This window comes from Sinocyclocheilus anshuiensis, unplaced genomic scaffold (assembly GCF_001515605.1).
Source record: "Sinocyclocheilus anshuiensis isolate Anshui unplaced genomic scaffold, SAMN03320099.WGS_v1.1 scaffold637, whole genome shotgun sequence".
NCBI classification, from domain to species: Eukaryota; Metazoa; Chordata; class Actinopteri; order Cypriniformes; family Cyprinidae; genus Sinocyclocheilus; species Sinocyclocheilus anshuiensis.
Window position 1 is genome coordinate 2628867 of NW_015539816.1, and position 17026 is coordinate 2645892.

Below are 17026 nucleotides of genomic sequence, written 5' to 3' on the forward strand. Positions count from 1 at the left end.
GATCTGTGATGCGACTGTCGTTCGGCACGCTGCATTGAGCAGCCGCATTCAGTTTTTAATTGTAGTGTCTGTTCTTTTACTGAACTAAATGATTTTTATTTCTATAAAAAATCTAAACGACGGTGGGGGTCGGTGACGCGGGGGGTAAGTGATGTAACCAGTGTTGCGGCTTAACACCAGTATCACCGTCAACACAGTCTATCGCGGCAAGTCTACATCAGTCGCACAAGTTCTGTGCCAGACTTTGATTGATTGTCCTCAGGGGACCCGCAGGTCATTTATTCATTCCATGACAAGTGGCCACAGCATATAATCTCCATTAATCTGGGATGTCAATCCCATCTTTTTAGCTGAACTGTTGACTGACACAGAGATTTGGGCCAAACTGAGGGTGAAGTGACAGTGGACAACACTGACCACAACCATCAATTACCACAAAATGTAAGACACCACCAGGCCAATTAAAGGACCCTGAAAGGATTTTTTTTAATCGGTTTCCCAAAACTAACAGATAGTTTTGGAGCAGAGCATGTCCTCAAGATTTTGTGATGCAATAAGAAAATCCTCATTCCAGTTTGACATATTGAATTAGCTCAAAATGATGCTGAAATCAATTTTCAATCAAAATATTTAATCCTTGCTAAGCAATAAGGCAATGAATGCATGCAGTTTTGAACTGCAGCTGAGCAAATAGAATATTGATTAGTGATGCACAGTATATCACCATATCTAGCAATATTAGAAATTAAAGAATTGGTATCAGCTGATACTGTGAGTTTAATTGTGCATGTTCGTTTTCCATATTTTTGTTAAATATAATCTTTAGCTAACCTCACAATCAATATCCACTTTTGTACTGTGCAGTATACTATTGCAGTGCCAAAATTGTAGGATTTAAAGGGGTCATCGGATGCTCATTTTCCACAAGTTGATATGATTCTTTAGGGTCTTAACCCTTAAAGACCTAGAACATTTTTGGGGCACCTGACACGACTGCACTTTTCTTTGTTTTTTTAGACCTATTCTAGCAGTCAGCACAGCGGTAAACAGGAGAACATGACGTTTCAGTCTAGCTAATTTAAATTCTCAAGTTTTCCTTTTGTTTTCTCGAAGAATGAATGAATTTACAGAATTTTAAGAAAAACGCAAGCAACAATTGTGTACTCAAACAGAAACTCCTGAAGTTTGGATTTTTTTCTTTAGAAAGTTGTATCTGGGTGTTTTACACTTCCAAACAAAATTGTCTACATATAACATTCCCCAAGCAAGTTATAGCCATTTATTACAATATTGTTATAGGCGCTTTTCAATGAAAAACAGGTCTATTTAGTTTACTAACAATATAGATGTGTCCACAAAAAAATGTTTAGGGAGTAAAGAAAATGGAATCAGTGTTAATAACAAAACACAGTGAAAAAAAGTGACTTTTTTTCAGAGAAATATATTTTCAATCTGAGTATGAACAACAACAAACACAAACCGTGCAGAAATTTAGTGAAAACAATTGCACAAATTGTCTTCTGCAACAAAAATACAAACAGTGCAAATGATTCACAAACTACACACAAAATCAGTGAGAAATATACAGATTGCAACAGAAAAAATAGTGAAAATTATCTTTATGAACTATATAAGAATTATTTACATAATATACCGTATTGGCCCGAATATAAGATGACCCTGATTATAAGACGACCCCCCTTTTTCCAGATGTACCTTTTGGAAAAAGGCTTTTTAAAAACCAAATCTTGTTTTTTCTCAGTAAAACACATTTTGTCTTCAATTATTTTCATATTGCATATTTTTCCTATTTTAATTTTTGTTTTGAAAGTATGGTAAAACTGGTCAAATTTACCAACAATCACATTTAAAAAATATACACTTTTTGATATACCATTAAAAAAAAAAGAAAAACAGGAAGCCCATCTGAATTAGGACATTTAGGCTATCCATCTAATAGTAGTCTACCAAAATCTTATTAACAGTACAAGTTAAATCTTACTGTAGTCTTCAAATCTGGGTACTGTCTTACGTTTTAAAATCACAAAGGGAGTTTGGTCCCATCAGGCTAACGTGACAGTCACGACTCATGCAGCTGTAAGGTTTTCTTTTGTTTTTACTCGCGATCTTTACAACACGCATTACATTACGTATTTCATGGCACACTCGTTTTAAGCGTATTTGGCGCCACCTATTGTTGTGGGTGTATTATTGACATGTCAAAGTCTAGACCCTGAATATAAGACGACCGCGTTTTTTCAGATGTATTTCCAAGAAAAAAACATCGTCTTATATTCGGGTCAATACGGTACATAATATAAATGATTGATCCGCTGGCTGTACTCTGCGTTGGAATCGAATTTACCGTGACATCCCCTAGCGACGCGAAGACATAAATTCCAGTGCTTTATCCGATATGTACCGCTGTTTCATCCTTGTTTTTGGGTTGATTTATGCCAAAGTACTCAGTCGTGTGTTTTTCTGGGCTTTTTCAGAGAGTTCTCTCATGCAAATGTGTTATTTTGTGTTTGTTTTCATGCATGCACGACAGACTTTACTTTCACTTTGCATTTGGTTTGGTCAACTTTCCAGTGAAAAATCCTAAAATGTGGTTCAAAAGACCAAAACCTATGTTTATTGGTTGAATATGGGACTGTTTGAACCAATCTGGGCACGGGGATGGGACTAAGCATCAACAATCGTTCCTGTTTGGCTCAGAGGACGAAATGCATTGGTTTCTTCTCACGAATCAATATTGTCAAAATGTGATGATGTAATCACGTACGCTACGGAGCCTCTGAATATCCAAATGAGACAAATGTAGGATTAGCGGTTCAAAACTTATTAAACATTTAAGAACAATAGTTATTTTTTAGCCGTGGGCGGCTGTCTCAGTCTTGACTTAAGACTGGTTTTGTGGTCCAGGGTCACAAATGAGTGAGAAATATACAGAGTGCAACAGAAAAAAATAGTGAAAATTATCTTTATGAACTATGCTATATAAGAATTATTTACATATAATGTATGTATATACAATATACATAATATAAATGATCGATCCGCTGGCTGTACTCTGCGTCAGAATCGATTTTACCGGGACATCACCTAGCGACGCGAAGACATAAATTCCAGTGCTTTATCCGATATGTACCGCTGTTTCATCCTTGTTTTTGGTTTGTCAAAGTACTCAGACGTGTGTTTTTCTGGGCTTTTTCAGAGAGTTCTCTCATGCAAATGTGTTATTTTGTGTTTGTTTTCATGCATGCACGACAGACTTTACTTTCACTTTGCATTTGGTTTGGTCAACTTTCCAGTGAAAAATCCTAAAATGTGGTTCAAAAGACCAAAACCTATGTTTATTGGTTGAATATGGGACTGTTTGAACCAATCTGGGCACGGGGGTGGGACTAAGCATCAACAATCGTTCCTGTTTGGCTCAGAGGAACGAAATGCATTGGTTTCTTCTGACAAATCAAAGTTGTCAAAATGTGATGACGTAATAACGTACACTACGGAGCCTCTGAATATTTAGAGATTTAATTGGAGATTCAGATAGGATTGGCAGTTCAAAAGTTATTAAACATTTAAGAACAATAGTTATTTTTAGCCGCGGGTGGCTGTCTCGGTCTTTGAGGGTTAATGAAAAGTCTATAACATACTTTGGTAAAAATGTATCAATGGTAGTGTAAAACAACACCCTTTTTACCTTGTCAAAATCAGCTCTGCAGAAATCAAACCGTTTTTTTGCATGTTGCTTTAAATGCTAATGAGCTCTGCTCACCCCGCCCCTCTCCTCTATGGGGTGATGAGCCATTCTCTGAGAGACTGTTTACTTTAGCCGCATTTAGCCATGAATCTTGCTAACTAGCACGTTATTAGGAATAGCGATTGCAAAGATTCATAAAAAATCCCCTTATGCTCACTTCTTCTGTAGGTGAAGCTGGATCACGAATGATTCGTGCGAACATAAACGCATTTAGGCAGATCGGGAGGCCATCCCTTCACAAACAAATGTAATCCTCTGCGTATTCACCGGCTCAGATTCGGGAGTAAATGATCACTGCTATGTTCATTATTACATCCAACAACAAAACACCTCAATCGCTATGGAGACATTCTTGTCTACGTCCCTGTTCCGGCATCGAAACAATGGCGGTCGGACTGTTAACAGTTCACTCAGGGCGGGTCTAAGGTAAAACGCCAGTGTCAATCAACAATTGTGGGAGCGGCCTTCGTCCGTGTAACGTCACACAGACAAAAGGCTGAGAATGTCCTGATTTGAAAAAGGGGATATTATTTTTAGGGATTAAATAAAAACCACTGGGTGGATTTTTATTATAGGGTAGATGTGTACACACACTGCCAATACACATTTATGATCAATCAACATCTAATAGTGAATTTAGCATCTGATGACCCCTTTAAAACAATTTATTTTAGTCTTTAGTGTTTTATTTGTAATGTATTTAGAGAAAACAAAACAGAATGGATAGGTCTACTTGGTTCTTTTATCAGTAATTTATGTCTTCATCTATACAATTTCCAACAATTTAAGAATTGCAGGAAATTATACAATTGAAGAAGCAGGACATCTAAAGCCTAAACTCGAAAACAATGCATTCAGTAATACATGAAAAATGGTGGACATAAATCAAAAAGCCAACCCCCTTTCATAAATTCAGCACACCCTTCCCCTTTAGGAAGTACAGTGCAATCAGAGCAGATAAATTCATCAAGACGGTGCAAATTCAGACTCCGTGTTATTCCCCAGGGTCCTGCAGCACAGGTCTGATCACAAATGAGGGCACTTTGTTCTCAACGGCCCTCTAGAACAGGCAATGAGCGATGTGATGATGGCTGTCACCCACCCCAGCATGACAAGGTCATGTTTGTGTCAAACAAGTCTAGACTTGGTTGGGGAGTGATCGGGGGTGTCGGGGAGGTCCAGTCACCTCGCAGGGCCCACATCATGCCCTCAGTGGTGGGAAGAGGAGGTTGAAAAGCCAGCTCTGTAATCAATCACTCACAAGAGAAAGGTGTCCCCTGCTCCATCACCAATACACAGGGGTCTCGGCCACACTGCCGACAGTGGTGACCAGGTCATTTCATTTGTGCTTTCTCTCGCCCTCTCCTAGTCTGTCAACCCTATATCGATCACACATCCATCTTAAATTCTAAACCCACAACCCCATTTTTTTGTCCCAAGTATCCAGCTTTCTCACAAGACCAGCCACAACAACTCTCTGAGGAAAACAACATTGAGCTTGCAGTCTAATTAAACCAAAGGAAACAGCTCTTTGGATCTGGGTAATGACAGGAGAGCAGGGTGGGCAGGGGATAGGATCAAAGAAAATGGCTGGCAAAAATTGCTAGGGAAGAACCTGGAGGAACACCCTAACCCAACCTGTAGCTCAAGAGGGATTTTGGGTGGCTTTGATGGCCTCGTTCTGAGAACAATGTGGAAAGTCTTTCCCACCCTCGTCGAAAACCCTTCCTTCAGCCCCAACCGAAACAGTTTAGCTGAAAAGGGATTTCTAGGAGGCTTTGTTGGTCCCTCTTCCAGAGGCCAATGTGAAAGGTCTTTCCCATCCATCCTCATCAACAACCCAACTTTGGATGAGCAATCCATGACTATTCCATTCCAGAAATCCACTGCAGCCATGACCTCTCCACACAACAAGTCCATATGACACGACTTGTTTCGAATCAGTCAATTGTCATTTTCTGCCAGGCTTCCAGAGCACAAAAGCCAACAATAGCTTTGTTTAAGCGGCATTATGGCCCTGGGAGGACAGGAAGATGCAGCCCGACGTGCACTCTGGGCCCTAGAGCCAGTAAATGATATTCTGTGCTCGGTAACCTCCCCTCTTTCAGCAAACTCCCACACGGGGGTTAAGTTTCTACAGACACAATAATAAAGCATCATCATCGACTACAATGAGTCTAGTTAACCTTGCATACCCATGAGACACCATTATCAATAAAGCAAGTCGGACGAGAGTCCGGCGAGTCTGAAAGGCTGGAACACCAAGCGAGATGCAGAATTATGCTTGCGTGGTGCTTATCGCTGCAGACTTGGCCAACGAAGGGCATGCTCTGGGTGAGTGTGTACACACACGGCCCATTTAGCATTCCGCTGCTATGCCAACAAAATCATTAGCAATGACAATACAACAGAACAAACTCCTCCCCTCTGGGTGCTAATTAAGCAGGAAGGGACGGCAGTGGCCGCAAATACACACACACACACACACACACACACACACACAGAGAGAAACAGAGTTACAGTCCATATAGAAACACAAGCAAAGGTGTGTATGGGTTATCTTACCCTGAGAACAAGGTGTCCTACAGAAATTAAAACATTGAACTACTCAAAAAAAATTTAATTGTGACTTTTTTGTAAACTGTCTCAAAATATACAATAAAATATTTTAAAAACATGTAACCAGTACTGATGAAAAACTAAGAAAGTGGTTGATATTAAAGCTTAAAGTTTTGGAGGTAAAAAAAAAAAGTGCATATAAGCCGTTTAAAAGGTACAATACAATGCCCACCATGTTGTCCCTCATTTCATGGACAAAATCAAGTTAACTAACAGTCAAACTTACTATTACGTCATCAAAACATAATCATTTTTTGATGTTATCCAAATCAAGCCTATCATACAACCTGATGTTTGCCTTAAAGGGGTCATATGATGCGATTTCAAGTTTTCCTTTATCTTTGGAGTGTTACAAGCTGATTGTGCATAGATTAAAAAGACTTAAGCACTGGAATTACAATATACTTGTATAATTTGACTGTAAAAATAGTATAAAAATACATATTTTAAGAGGTATAATACAGTACAGTATAGTGATGGAAAAAAAGGCTAATTACAAATCAATCACCAGTACACACATCGATCGTTCAGATCTTCTCAATTTCAGAGAAGGTTTAACTGCAGCATTTGTAGAAACTGAGACTAGCATGGCTGCTTGGCAGCAATAGAAACAGGCTGTGAGGTTGGAAGCTGCCATATTCCAGTGGGCACAGCTCACAAATCTCCTAAAGATGCCAGCCTGGATCAGTTCTCACAGCTCTACATCCTTCCAAACCGTGTATTACACATTAGTCCGGCCATACTAATCTAAAGTAGGCTTCCAAAAAATTAACATGAACACATCAACTACATCTGTGAAACTCTTCCACCTGATAGCTGCTCCTACATTGGTGCTATAACCCCAATATGGAATGACAATATTCCATAAATTGCTCATGGGCAACCTCCCATTTGGCAAGCAGTGCAGGCCCTCGGTTACTACAGTGAGGCAGCCATTTGACACCCTAGACTGCTAGCTCATCATCAAACCATCTGACAAGCCAGTTGTCTCCCTGTCGGTCTTGTCCAGTTACAGTACTGCTGATTACTCCGGTTTCAGCATCTAGTTAAAACGGCAGAGCCATTGCTAAGCAGCTTCACTTCTCGCTGAAAAGCCCTAGTTGCAGTATAGCAAGCTAACAGAGTGCTGTTATGGCCACATGGGCTACAACTGCATTACAATCATTATCATCTTGAACAAGGTCAGAAGTCAAGCGGGAATTAAACTTGCTGCACGGTAATGCACTTTAATCACTGCAGCACACCTGCTCACAATTCATTAGCCTACTAGCTCGCACAGGAAGATGCACATGCATTAGTCAGACACAGTCACACACACGCCACATCCATGTACGCCAACACAGCAAAAACAATCAGGCTCCCCATGAACATATTCATACAGCTGGAAAGAAAAAAAACGATCATCATTCACGCTGTCATTTGTGAAATTGTGCTGAAGCAAAGGGGAAACTTAGTACCAGGGAGGTAGAGCATCATGGGTAGTTGAAAACAATTAGTTGAGCACCAGGGGCTAACAACAGAAACGGTTCTCTCTTTCACACACACACTAGCTTCCAGTGTTATTGGGAAGGGACGTCAGGGTTAAGCTCGCTAACTCCCACTTCTGAAAGGACCCCATGTTTTCTATGACCCTTCTCAGGGGAGACAGAAAGTCCATTATAATTGTACTGCCTAATACAATCATGTCCACCACTGGTGGCTCGGTACATTCAACCTAATGGAAGCTCTTCTGTTGGGAACCTGTTTATCTTGCACTTTTCATGAGGGTGACGCTCAAGATATCAACATACTCTAAAAGCACTGACATGCTTTCTTAGGTACTCAGCTGAAGTACCGCACAAAAGAAGAGTGCTTTTTCTTCAGCTCTCCCTTCCTGATGCCAGGTCTAAAGGCTCATTCACACTAAGAATGATAATTATAAAGAAAAAATAAATATAAGGATATATATTGTGACGATAACATTCTGTGAAGAATTAGAAGCACAAGCTGCAGTTGTCGTCTGCCATTTTAAATGCTCGAGCTCTTTAAAGTCAAGTGGATCCTGATTGGCTGTTGATGTTTTATAGTTTATCACCTGGAAAAAAGTGATTTTTATGACATTGCATTATTATAATAGCTGTGGTGTGGACTTCTCTGTTCTTATAGAATTAGAAGGATTGTTAAAACTTTGTGGTTATAGTTATCGTAGTTGGTGTACACAGGCCTTAAAAAGATAGTTCACCTAAAAATGTAAATTCTGTCATTAATTACTCACCGTCATATCGTTCCAAACCCGTAAAACCTTCAGTCATCTTCAAATGTCACAAAACCATGTGACATCAGTGGTTCAACCGCGATGTTATGAAGCTACGAGAATACTTTTAGTGTGCAAAAAAAAAAAACCAGTGACCTGATTCAACAATTTCTTCTCTTCCGTGTCTTTGACGTGTGTTCATGAGAGTACCACGACATGCAAACTGTCAAATGGACTACTTTAACAATGTCCTCACTACCTTTCTGGGCCTTGAACGTGTCAGTTGTGTTGCTGTTTATGCAGGGCCAGAAAGCTCTCGGTTTTCAAAAAGATCTTAATTTGTGTTCTGAAGATGAACAAAGGTCTTACGGGTTTGGAACGACATGAGGATGAGTAATTACTTACAGATTTTATATTTATATTTATAATATTTTCATTTTTGTGTGAACTATCACTTTAACCCTTGTCAGAACCCTACCGTCACAATCATGTTACCAAGAAGTGGGTTTTCAATTCAAGCATTTAGTCATTAATCGATTAACAGCATTTTGGCAGAGGCCCTTCTAAATAGACTGTTTTCATGGGTTTAAAGAGTCCATCATGTGGGAGTGATGGAGTAGGAAGTGCCTGGCTCATATACTTCACGAAGTGTCCAAACGGTCTCTCTTTATATCATTATTTTGAAATCCCCATCCCCCTGTAAAATAGCTATTTTACAATTAAACGTGGTCAAAACTAGGCGGTAAAACTGTCCGTGTTTACAAAATGCAATATAACCAAAAACAACCTCTCTCAACCCACATTGTATCATAAAAGGTTGCTTCATAAAGTCACCTCAGGCACATTGCCTCTTAATTGGTCCGGTCTCTCTGCTGCTAAAAATACCTCTACCATGACTGCTGCATTCAGGAGAGGGAAAATGCAGCTTTTCCCTTCGTTTAATGGGAAGACATGGGTACAAAAAGCCGTGCTCTGCCCCAGATCACAAGAAAGAAAATGTTTATTATGGTGGCAGAACAAAAAGCTATTTCAGGGTCAGGAAGGGAAAGAGAGAGAGTCTCACATCCAGCTAGAGATTCTTCATGATCTTAAACTTCCTGGTGAATCACCACAGCGGGTCTCCATGGAGAGACAGGAATCAATACTGGCTCTTCCTGTAACATCACAAACCACTGCAGATGACTGCGAATAGTTCAGCCAGTTAAAACGAAAGCTACTCTGCCTTGACTCGCTTATTTGATCTAGAGATTTGTCACAAGTCAACTAGTCACGTCCAATAACTGACTACTCTAGTAGTGAGGAACTAGTGTTTTTGGTAACACTTCACAATATGGTTAATGCATTAGAAATCACAAATTAAAAATTAACAATTGTTTTAACAGCATTTATTAATCTAGGTTAATAAAAAGTATTAATATTTATAAATTAATAAGAAACGTTACAAATATATATACATTTATAGAAAATGTATTAATTAGAATAGATTAATGTTTTGTTAATTGTTCATGTTAGCGATCGAACTAAGTTATCATTCATCAACCTTATTGTACAATATTGCCATACTTTCTAGATTTTTAAAAGCGATGTGTTAATTAACATGCTAATAGCTAGCTAGATAGTTTGTAACTATAAAAGTCTCTTGTAAAAGATGTATGTCTAAATTTAACATTTTAAAGTGGCACTTCAACATCCATACACAAACAGACTCATGTCTTTGGCTATTGCATATCACTCTGTTTTTTAAAGAGTCCCACCGCAAACATTGCTTTTTAAGATGCTGTGTCAAGTTTTACAATAGTAACTTTTAAAAATGTATTGTTTTCATTCCGTCGCACTCTTTCTATTTGTTTTTAAACACTAGAACTACGTAAATAATTCCTAAAAACACGTCCGACTGCATATATCTAACTTGTACCTGTCATTCCTTATTTTGTTTCAATGAATTTGGTACAATTCTTAAAAGGCAGCATGTGAAAATGTGACACCATCCCACCCACGACTTTACCGTGACTTCCGGTCAACCCCCATAAAAGACAAAAACAAAAGATGGACACTGCTTACTTGGAAATTTTGAGGCCTTGGGGGAGCAGCGATCTATAATGAGTCCCAATCAACAGCCACCTGCTCTGATGCTGAACTGGACAATTACTGCTTTTTGTTGACCGGAGACACAGCCAGCTGTGACTGGCTAATTACACAGTCAATAGTGTAATCAGTTGTGAGGCTCTAGCACTTCTTTCCCAGGTGAGACGAGAACGAGTGGCTCCGCTGAAAGACCAGTTAAGGGGGAAGGGAACTCGGAGGGCAATAGATAATTGTTTACTAAAGGCCCATGTAACGGTCTCCTAGCAACTGCCCAGCAAGCTCCCAATCAGGTGTGGCTGACACTGCCGTTTAGCCTTGAAGCGTAGTGGTCCTCCACTCTGACGGACAGATACAGCTGCCGTCTCTATCATTAACATTCACTGTGCCACCAGAGAGGCTCTTTACTGTCTCTCCATCTCTTACGCTGGAGTTGCACATCCACTAAAACTGTAACTCATCTCTATGTTACACAACTGCAAGGGACTAGAACTAACAGATGAGGATCTTACTAACCTATTGGCTCAAAGTCTGCATTGAAAAAAAAAAACGAAACAATAAGACTAAGGGTGTATTCACACCTGTCTTGTTAGGTTTGATTGAATCAGACTCGAGTTCGTTTCCCCCCTTGGTGCGGATCTTTTGGGCAGGTGTGAATACAGCAATTGCACTCGGGGGTGGACCCGAGTGAACTAGCGGACTTTCCTGGTGTGAATACACCCTAACTGATAAAATCACCTAAGTAGATCTAGGTAGCACATAAGTGCATTTCAATCTTGATATGCACTTCTTTAAAAAACAAAAAAAAAATCAATCAATCTTTAACTCCATGCAAGTGTTTCCTGCATTCCCACTACTACAAAAAAAAAGCCATATTTTACTCTAGTTTGCCGTCCAAATTTTATTTGATATGATAAAAACAACAAAATAATAGCAAAAACACGTTCCTCACAGGTTGCATGCAATAATACACACAGCGTGAACAGTGTTGTCTGATTCACAAACAAATGACTCTCATGAACTAGTTCTTTTTAGTGAATCAAAACAAAAAATGCAACTAGTGTAGTCAAATTCATAAACAAATGACTCTTTTGAGTGGATCGTTGTAATGAATCATTCGAAAAGACTAATTTTACTCTTTCAGAGAAGTCTAAGTGTAATTTTATAATAATTTTACACAAGAATAAAGACTGAAAATATTAAAAGCATATATGTTCCCACATTGTTATAACAAAACATTGTTACAATCACAAGAAATGGCATTTAAAATGTACTGGAATTCCACATGCAGTAGCAAAAGGAATCAAATTAAATTGAAAGCTTTTATCAATCAAATCGGGAAATCTGTATTGATACTAATAAGCAAACTATCAAGGCAACGGCTTTACCAAATCCAATCTCTGAAATCTTGACAAACAAACCAGAGATAGGCTAAAAGAAAACAAACTGCACCTCCGACAGGTGGTGGACTAAATCTCCAAGCCTCTGGGTGAGGTGCTAGATATCTTTATACAATGCACTCTAGATTAGGTTACACCGAGCACATCAAACAGATGTCCGGATTCATAGGCACTCAAGAACACATTCCTCTGGCAATTTCATTAGCATCCATGAGACACTAAGAAACTGCAAACACACAGCATTTGAAATTCAAACTCAATCACAGGCTTTCAGACACAGATCTACAACCACACATCATGTGATCCGAGTTATACAGGGACATATCGAAGCGAAATTTCAAGCGGTGGTCAAAAGAGAAGCAGGTGTAGCATCAAAGGCGGCCCCGAAAGGGTCAGTTTGATAGCATGTTACACATTAACTTAAACGGTTGAGTGTTTGTGTGTTGGGTGGGGGTTAGTTTTTTATGCCTACGGGAGGGTTAGTTTAGGGGTCTGCCAGGTGAGTGTGTGCCTAACTGGGCTGCCATCCAAAGCTGACAGTCAATACTACATGACATCTCGTTTTTGTTGTTGTTGCTGTTGTTGCTGTTGTTGTTTGCGGGTGTGACACCGAACTGCATAAAACATTGCAGCGATTTGCTACCTGATATCAGCATCAGTAATGTGCCTGCGTGTCTGGAGAGACACTTGATAAGTTTTTCACACATCAACACAAGGGAGATGCAAGTAGTACAAGGCTACCCTTACAACAAATTGCCATGGTAACTATATTTCTACTAAAATCCCAGAGTTACTAGTTATTGTGTACTAACTAATATAAAAGTGCAATATTAGCCACTAATGACAAAATATATAAACTGATCAAAAATCTAGAAGCTTCTCACATTGTTTGAAGGTGATTCTAAAATAATTTATTAGCGCTGTCAGTTTTACTGATTAAAACTTATTTTAATTAAGTTTAAAAAAAAAAAGTATAATTTCACATCTAGATCTGTGATTATTTTAATAAATGTTTCTACTAATTTGAAGCAAAACAATAATAATAATAATTTGGAAATATCAAAGTTTGATAGGAAACCACGTTGAAACGCGTTAGGCTACAACACTCCAAGTTTCCCCTAACAATAAGAGCAGTAACTATGGAGTTTAGCTGAAACATTGGTTGCCGTGCTACATTTTTGTAAATGTTATAAGCTACAAAAGAGCATTTTAACAAATTCACAAAAACCAGTAACACCACAATTACGGGAAATGCAGCTGCCGCTGGATTGCGCGTCATATTTGAATATCAAGTACACTAGAAGCTTTGAGAAAGATTCGCTTCACTCGAAGTCAACTGAAATCAACGGAGAAGTCAGAACCTAGTAAGATGCCTACCTAGTCAGCGTTATTCTCGCGCCTGTGGTGCCCAAAAATGAGACACAACCAGCTACGGTATGGTTTCAAACCTGACTTTCTTCCGTTAGCAGAATGGCAGTCCCCATTCACTTACAATGCAAGTGACTGTCATTCCGTTCAATCTCCTTTTGTGCTCCAAGGAAAGCGAATAAGTCATACAGGTTTGAAACAACATGATGAGGGTGAGTACAAGACTTATTTTAGATTATTATTGGATTTATGAGTGAACTATCTCTTTAAGAAATGTGTGTCGCCTTAAATGCAACTTATAGCAGCCAGTTTCAAACACGCACAGCAAAGTGAATGCACTAAAGATAACCGTTCTTAACCATTATAACCTTTTTCTACACAAAAATCGTTAGGACACAGCAGCCTTACACGCCCACGATTAAAAAACGAGACCCTGTCATCACAGTAACAATATAGTGCACTCAACTTCCGAGCAGTGACAGCTCACCGCGGCGCATTATTATTATAGCCCATGCAGAGACGCGCACTTACCGGCCAGGCGAAGTGAAAGGGAATGATGATCTTTCCCACATCGCTCATTTTGCTGGGGTTGTTCTTTGCAGTCTTAAAAGAAAATATATTTCCACCGAGAACGTCAGTAGATCCAGAGCCAAACGTGCACGGTCCAGTGGTGGTGACTTCAGACTGGTACTCCTTCAGACACACTTTAAAGTAAGTATCGCACTCGTCCCGTACGCAGCGCTGGTCTTGAGAGTTCCGCGTGCCGTCGCAACATTCCCCGTCCCACAACTCACCGTTTACATTTTCTACAGCAATCAGCTGCAGCTCAAAATAGCCAGAGGACTGGGACACCTAAAAATAAGATTAGAATAAAAAATAAAATAAACAGAGTAACGTTAGTCATAATACTGGTTGCTTATTATTGAGATGCAGATCGGGTTTGCAAAACTGAATCAGCCTAACATTATTTGAGGGAATGTGTTGCGTGCGCTTGTGCATTGAAGTCTCCAGAGAATCGGTCTACAATTTTGCTAACCTGTACAGAGGCTGGGAACAGCAATTTTAAATGACGGGGTGCAAGTTAACACTTATTACAATCTCCGGACATTTCCAAATGCATGAGCACATGTGGCTGCGTAATTCAAATATCGATTACTTTGAGCAAAATTCATTTAAAATCGTCAGCCCACACCCATCAACTTTTGCCTGCTGATCACTGCTATGGCAATCAAGTCGATCTGCAACACTAGAAACAATCAGCGCTCTCACCTTCGTCCATATCGTTAACAGCAGGCACGCGATTGGGAGCCAATTCCTAATCCTGATACAATTCCACATGCCGCTGATTTATGCGTTATGAATACAAGATGGAAAACGGCCGTTGACCGGCGACAGGATCCTCCGCTCCTGACATGCAAAAATTCACAAGCGTGGCGTGTTTGCGCGGTGATGTCTGGTCTGATCTCTCCCTCGGTCTGATCGCTTCACGGCAAAATGATGTGTTCACAGCTACCACACGCCTGAAGAGATCTCGCGTGATTGACAGCTGGTTGAACCAATCACAAAGCCTCCTACTGATTCGTTTGGCCAACCGCCACTCGAGGGCGGAGCATTGTCAAAATTTACGCTGTCTATTCCCCTGTTTCACAACGAGCAATAAAACGCATGGTCCCCTTTCCATCAAGAATTCTGGCATTTTTGTAACATAATTTGTATATTATTATTTGAATGATTACTAAATACATTCAGCGACAATCACACAGCAAATGTAACAGATTTAGCATTTTAAGCACTCAAGCATGATCCCGTTGGCTGGAAATGTATCTATCCAACCATATTCGTTTTAAACACTGTGGTGTATTCTAACATTTAAACTGACATATACAAAGTTAACTTAATGTTTGATTCTAGTTTCTTTTATGTTGTGATTATAATTTTTATTAACATTACTGGCACTTTATTTTATTATTTCTTTAGTAGCCTATTATTGTGTGTGCTTATGCTTTGGCAATATTATATGTAAAACAGTCAAGTCAATGAAGTGCTTTAAAATTTTATTGAAATTCACAATTTAAAATGTTATGTGAAAAGCACAAAACCACGTAAAGTAGTCCGAGCCTCAGGAAACCCGTGTATCCTCGCTGCAGTTCAGTGTCCTGATGCGTGCGCTGCCTGCTAGTGGGATTTGACGCAGGTGAGAGCGCCCTCTACTGTACATGTGCATTAACGAGACCCCATAAGACAAACGTCGAAAAACCTTTATATTTAAATAATTTACAGAAAACAACGGTAAAGCTCTACCTTGGTACCTAAGGCAGTGGTTCTCAATCCTCAATCCTGGAAAGAAAAAAGAATAAAACATCTTAAAGGAATAGCTAACCCAAAAATGAAAATTTGCTGACCCTCAGCCTCAGGTCATCCAAGACATGGATAAGATTGTTTCTTCATATAAACAAATTTGGAAAATTTAGCATTACATTACCAGCTCACCAAAGGATCCTCTGCAGTGTATGGGAATGAGAGTGTTGCCAACTGCTTTCAACTGAAAATAGCTAAAACTGGTAGCTAAATGTCACTAGATGACATCATAATGGCAAATTCACTGATCTATATAAAGATGATTGTAGATCAGTGGGCAAGAGGAGAACTTAGATAAGGTTTGTCCAAGAAGTTGCTATATTTGTCCCTAAACTTTTGAAAAAAGTCTCAAAGGGGGCGGGGAAGTCGCTAAATCTAGCTACAAAGCTAAACTGGCAACACTGTTTATCACAAGAGGAAGCACTATTATGGATTATGGCCAGAAGGAACGGTTTAAAGTTTAAATGCTTAATAATGGATTTGTTTCTTACAAACATGCCGATTTTCCCTTCAAAAGATCTTAAATGATGGACTGGAGTCGTGTGGATTACTCGTGGATTATTGTGATGTTTTTATCAACGCTCATTCTGACGGCACCCATTCACTCCAGAGAATCCATTGGTGAACAAGTAATGCTATTTCTCCAAATCTGTTCTGATGAAGAAAAGCTCATCTACATCTTGGAAGTGTTCATTTTTGGGCAAACTATTACTTTTAAAATCAAGCCTAAAAACATCTTAAACCAAAAAAAAAAAAAGCTGGTTTGTGGGCTGGTTTTAGAAGGGTTTTGGGCACCGTTCAGCTAGTAAACTAGGAGACCGGCTTGCCGACCAGCTGAACACCAGCTTGGCCAGGCTGACAGACCAGCTAGACCAGCTGGTCCTGGATAATACCTCAACACTTCACATTTTGCATGTCTCCCTTATTTATCACACCTGATTTATATCATCAGCTCATTAATAAAGGCTGAGAGACCTGAATTGTGTGTGTCAAGTAAAGGAGTCATACAAATGGGCAGTACTGAGCTCCTCCGTCACTTTTAAATATATCTGATCCTGATTTGTATTAAGAGGCAGGCTGCATGCTTTTGTGAGCACATGAAGTAACGCAGACAGGCAGTGTGGCCTAACAGGCTCTGGTTTTCTTACGCCACCCAACACCCTCTCACCTGGCAATTGCCGTATCACTAGGCACGCTGTC

General features: G+C 39.5%; 1 protein-coding gene across 2 annotated transcripts in view; it reads right to left on the minus strand.

Annotated features, from left to right (window-relative positions):
• LOC107683964 (jagged canonical Notch ligand 2) overlaps window positions 1–14973 on the minus strand; it is a 58757-nt gene extending 43784 nt beyond the window's left edge. For both annotated transcript variants that reach the window (XM_016480072.1, XM_016480071.1), the window contains exons 1-2: window positions 14738–14973; window positions 14000–14320 (exon numbers count right to left, since the gene is read on the minus strand). In XM_016480072.1, the coding sequence (XP_016335558.1) occupies window positions 14000–14320; window positions 14738–14806 (390 nt within the window). In that variant the 5' untranslated portion in view covers window positions 14807–14973. The remainder of the gene's footprint in view (window positions 1–13999; window positions 14321–14737) is intronic.
• Window positions 14974–17026: the final 2053 nt, after the last annotated feature.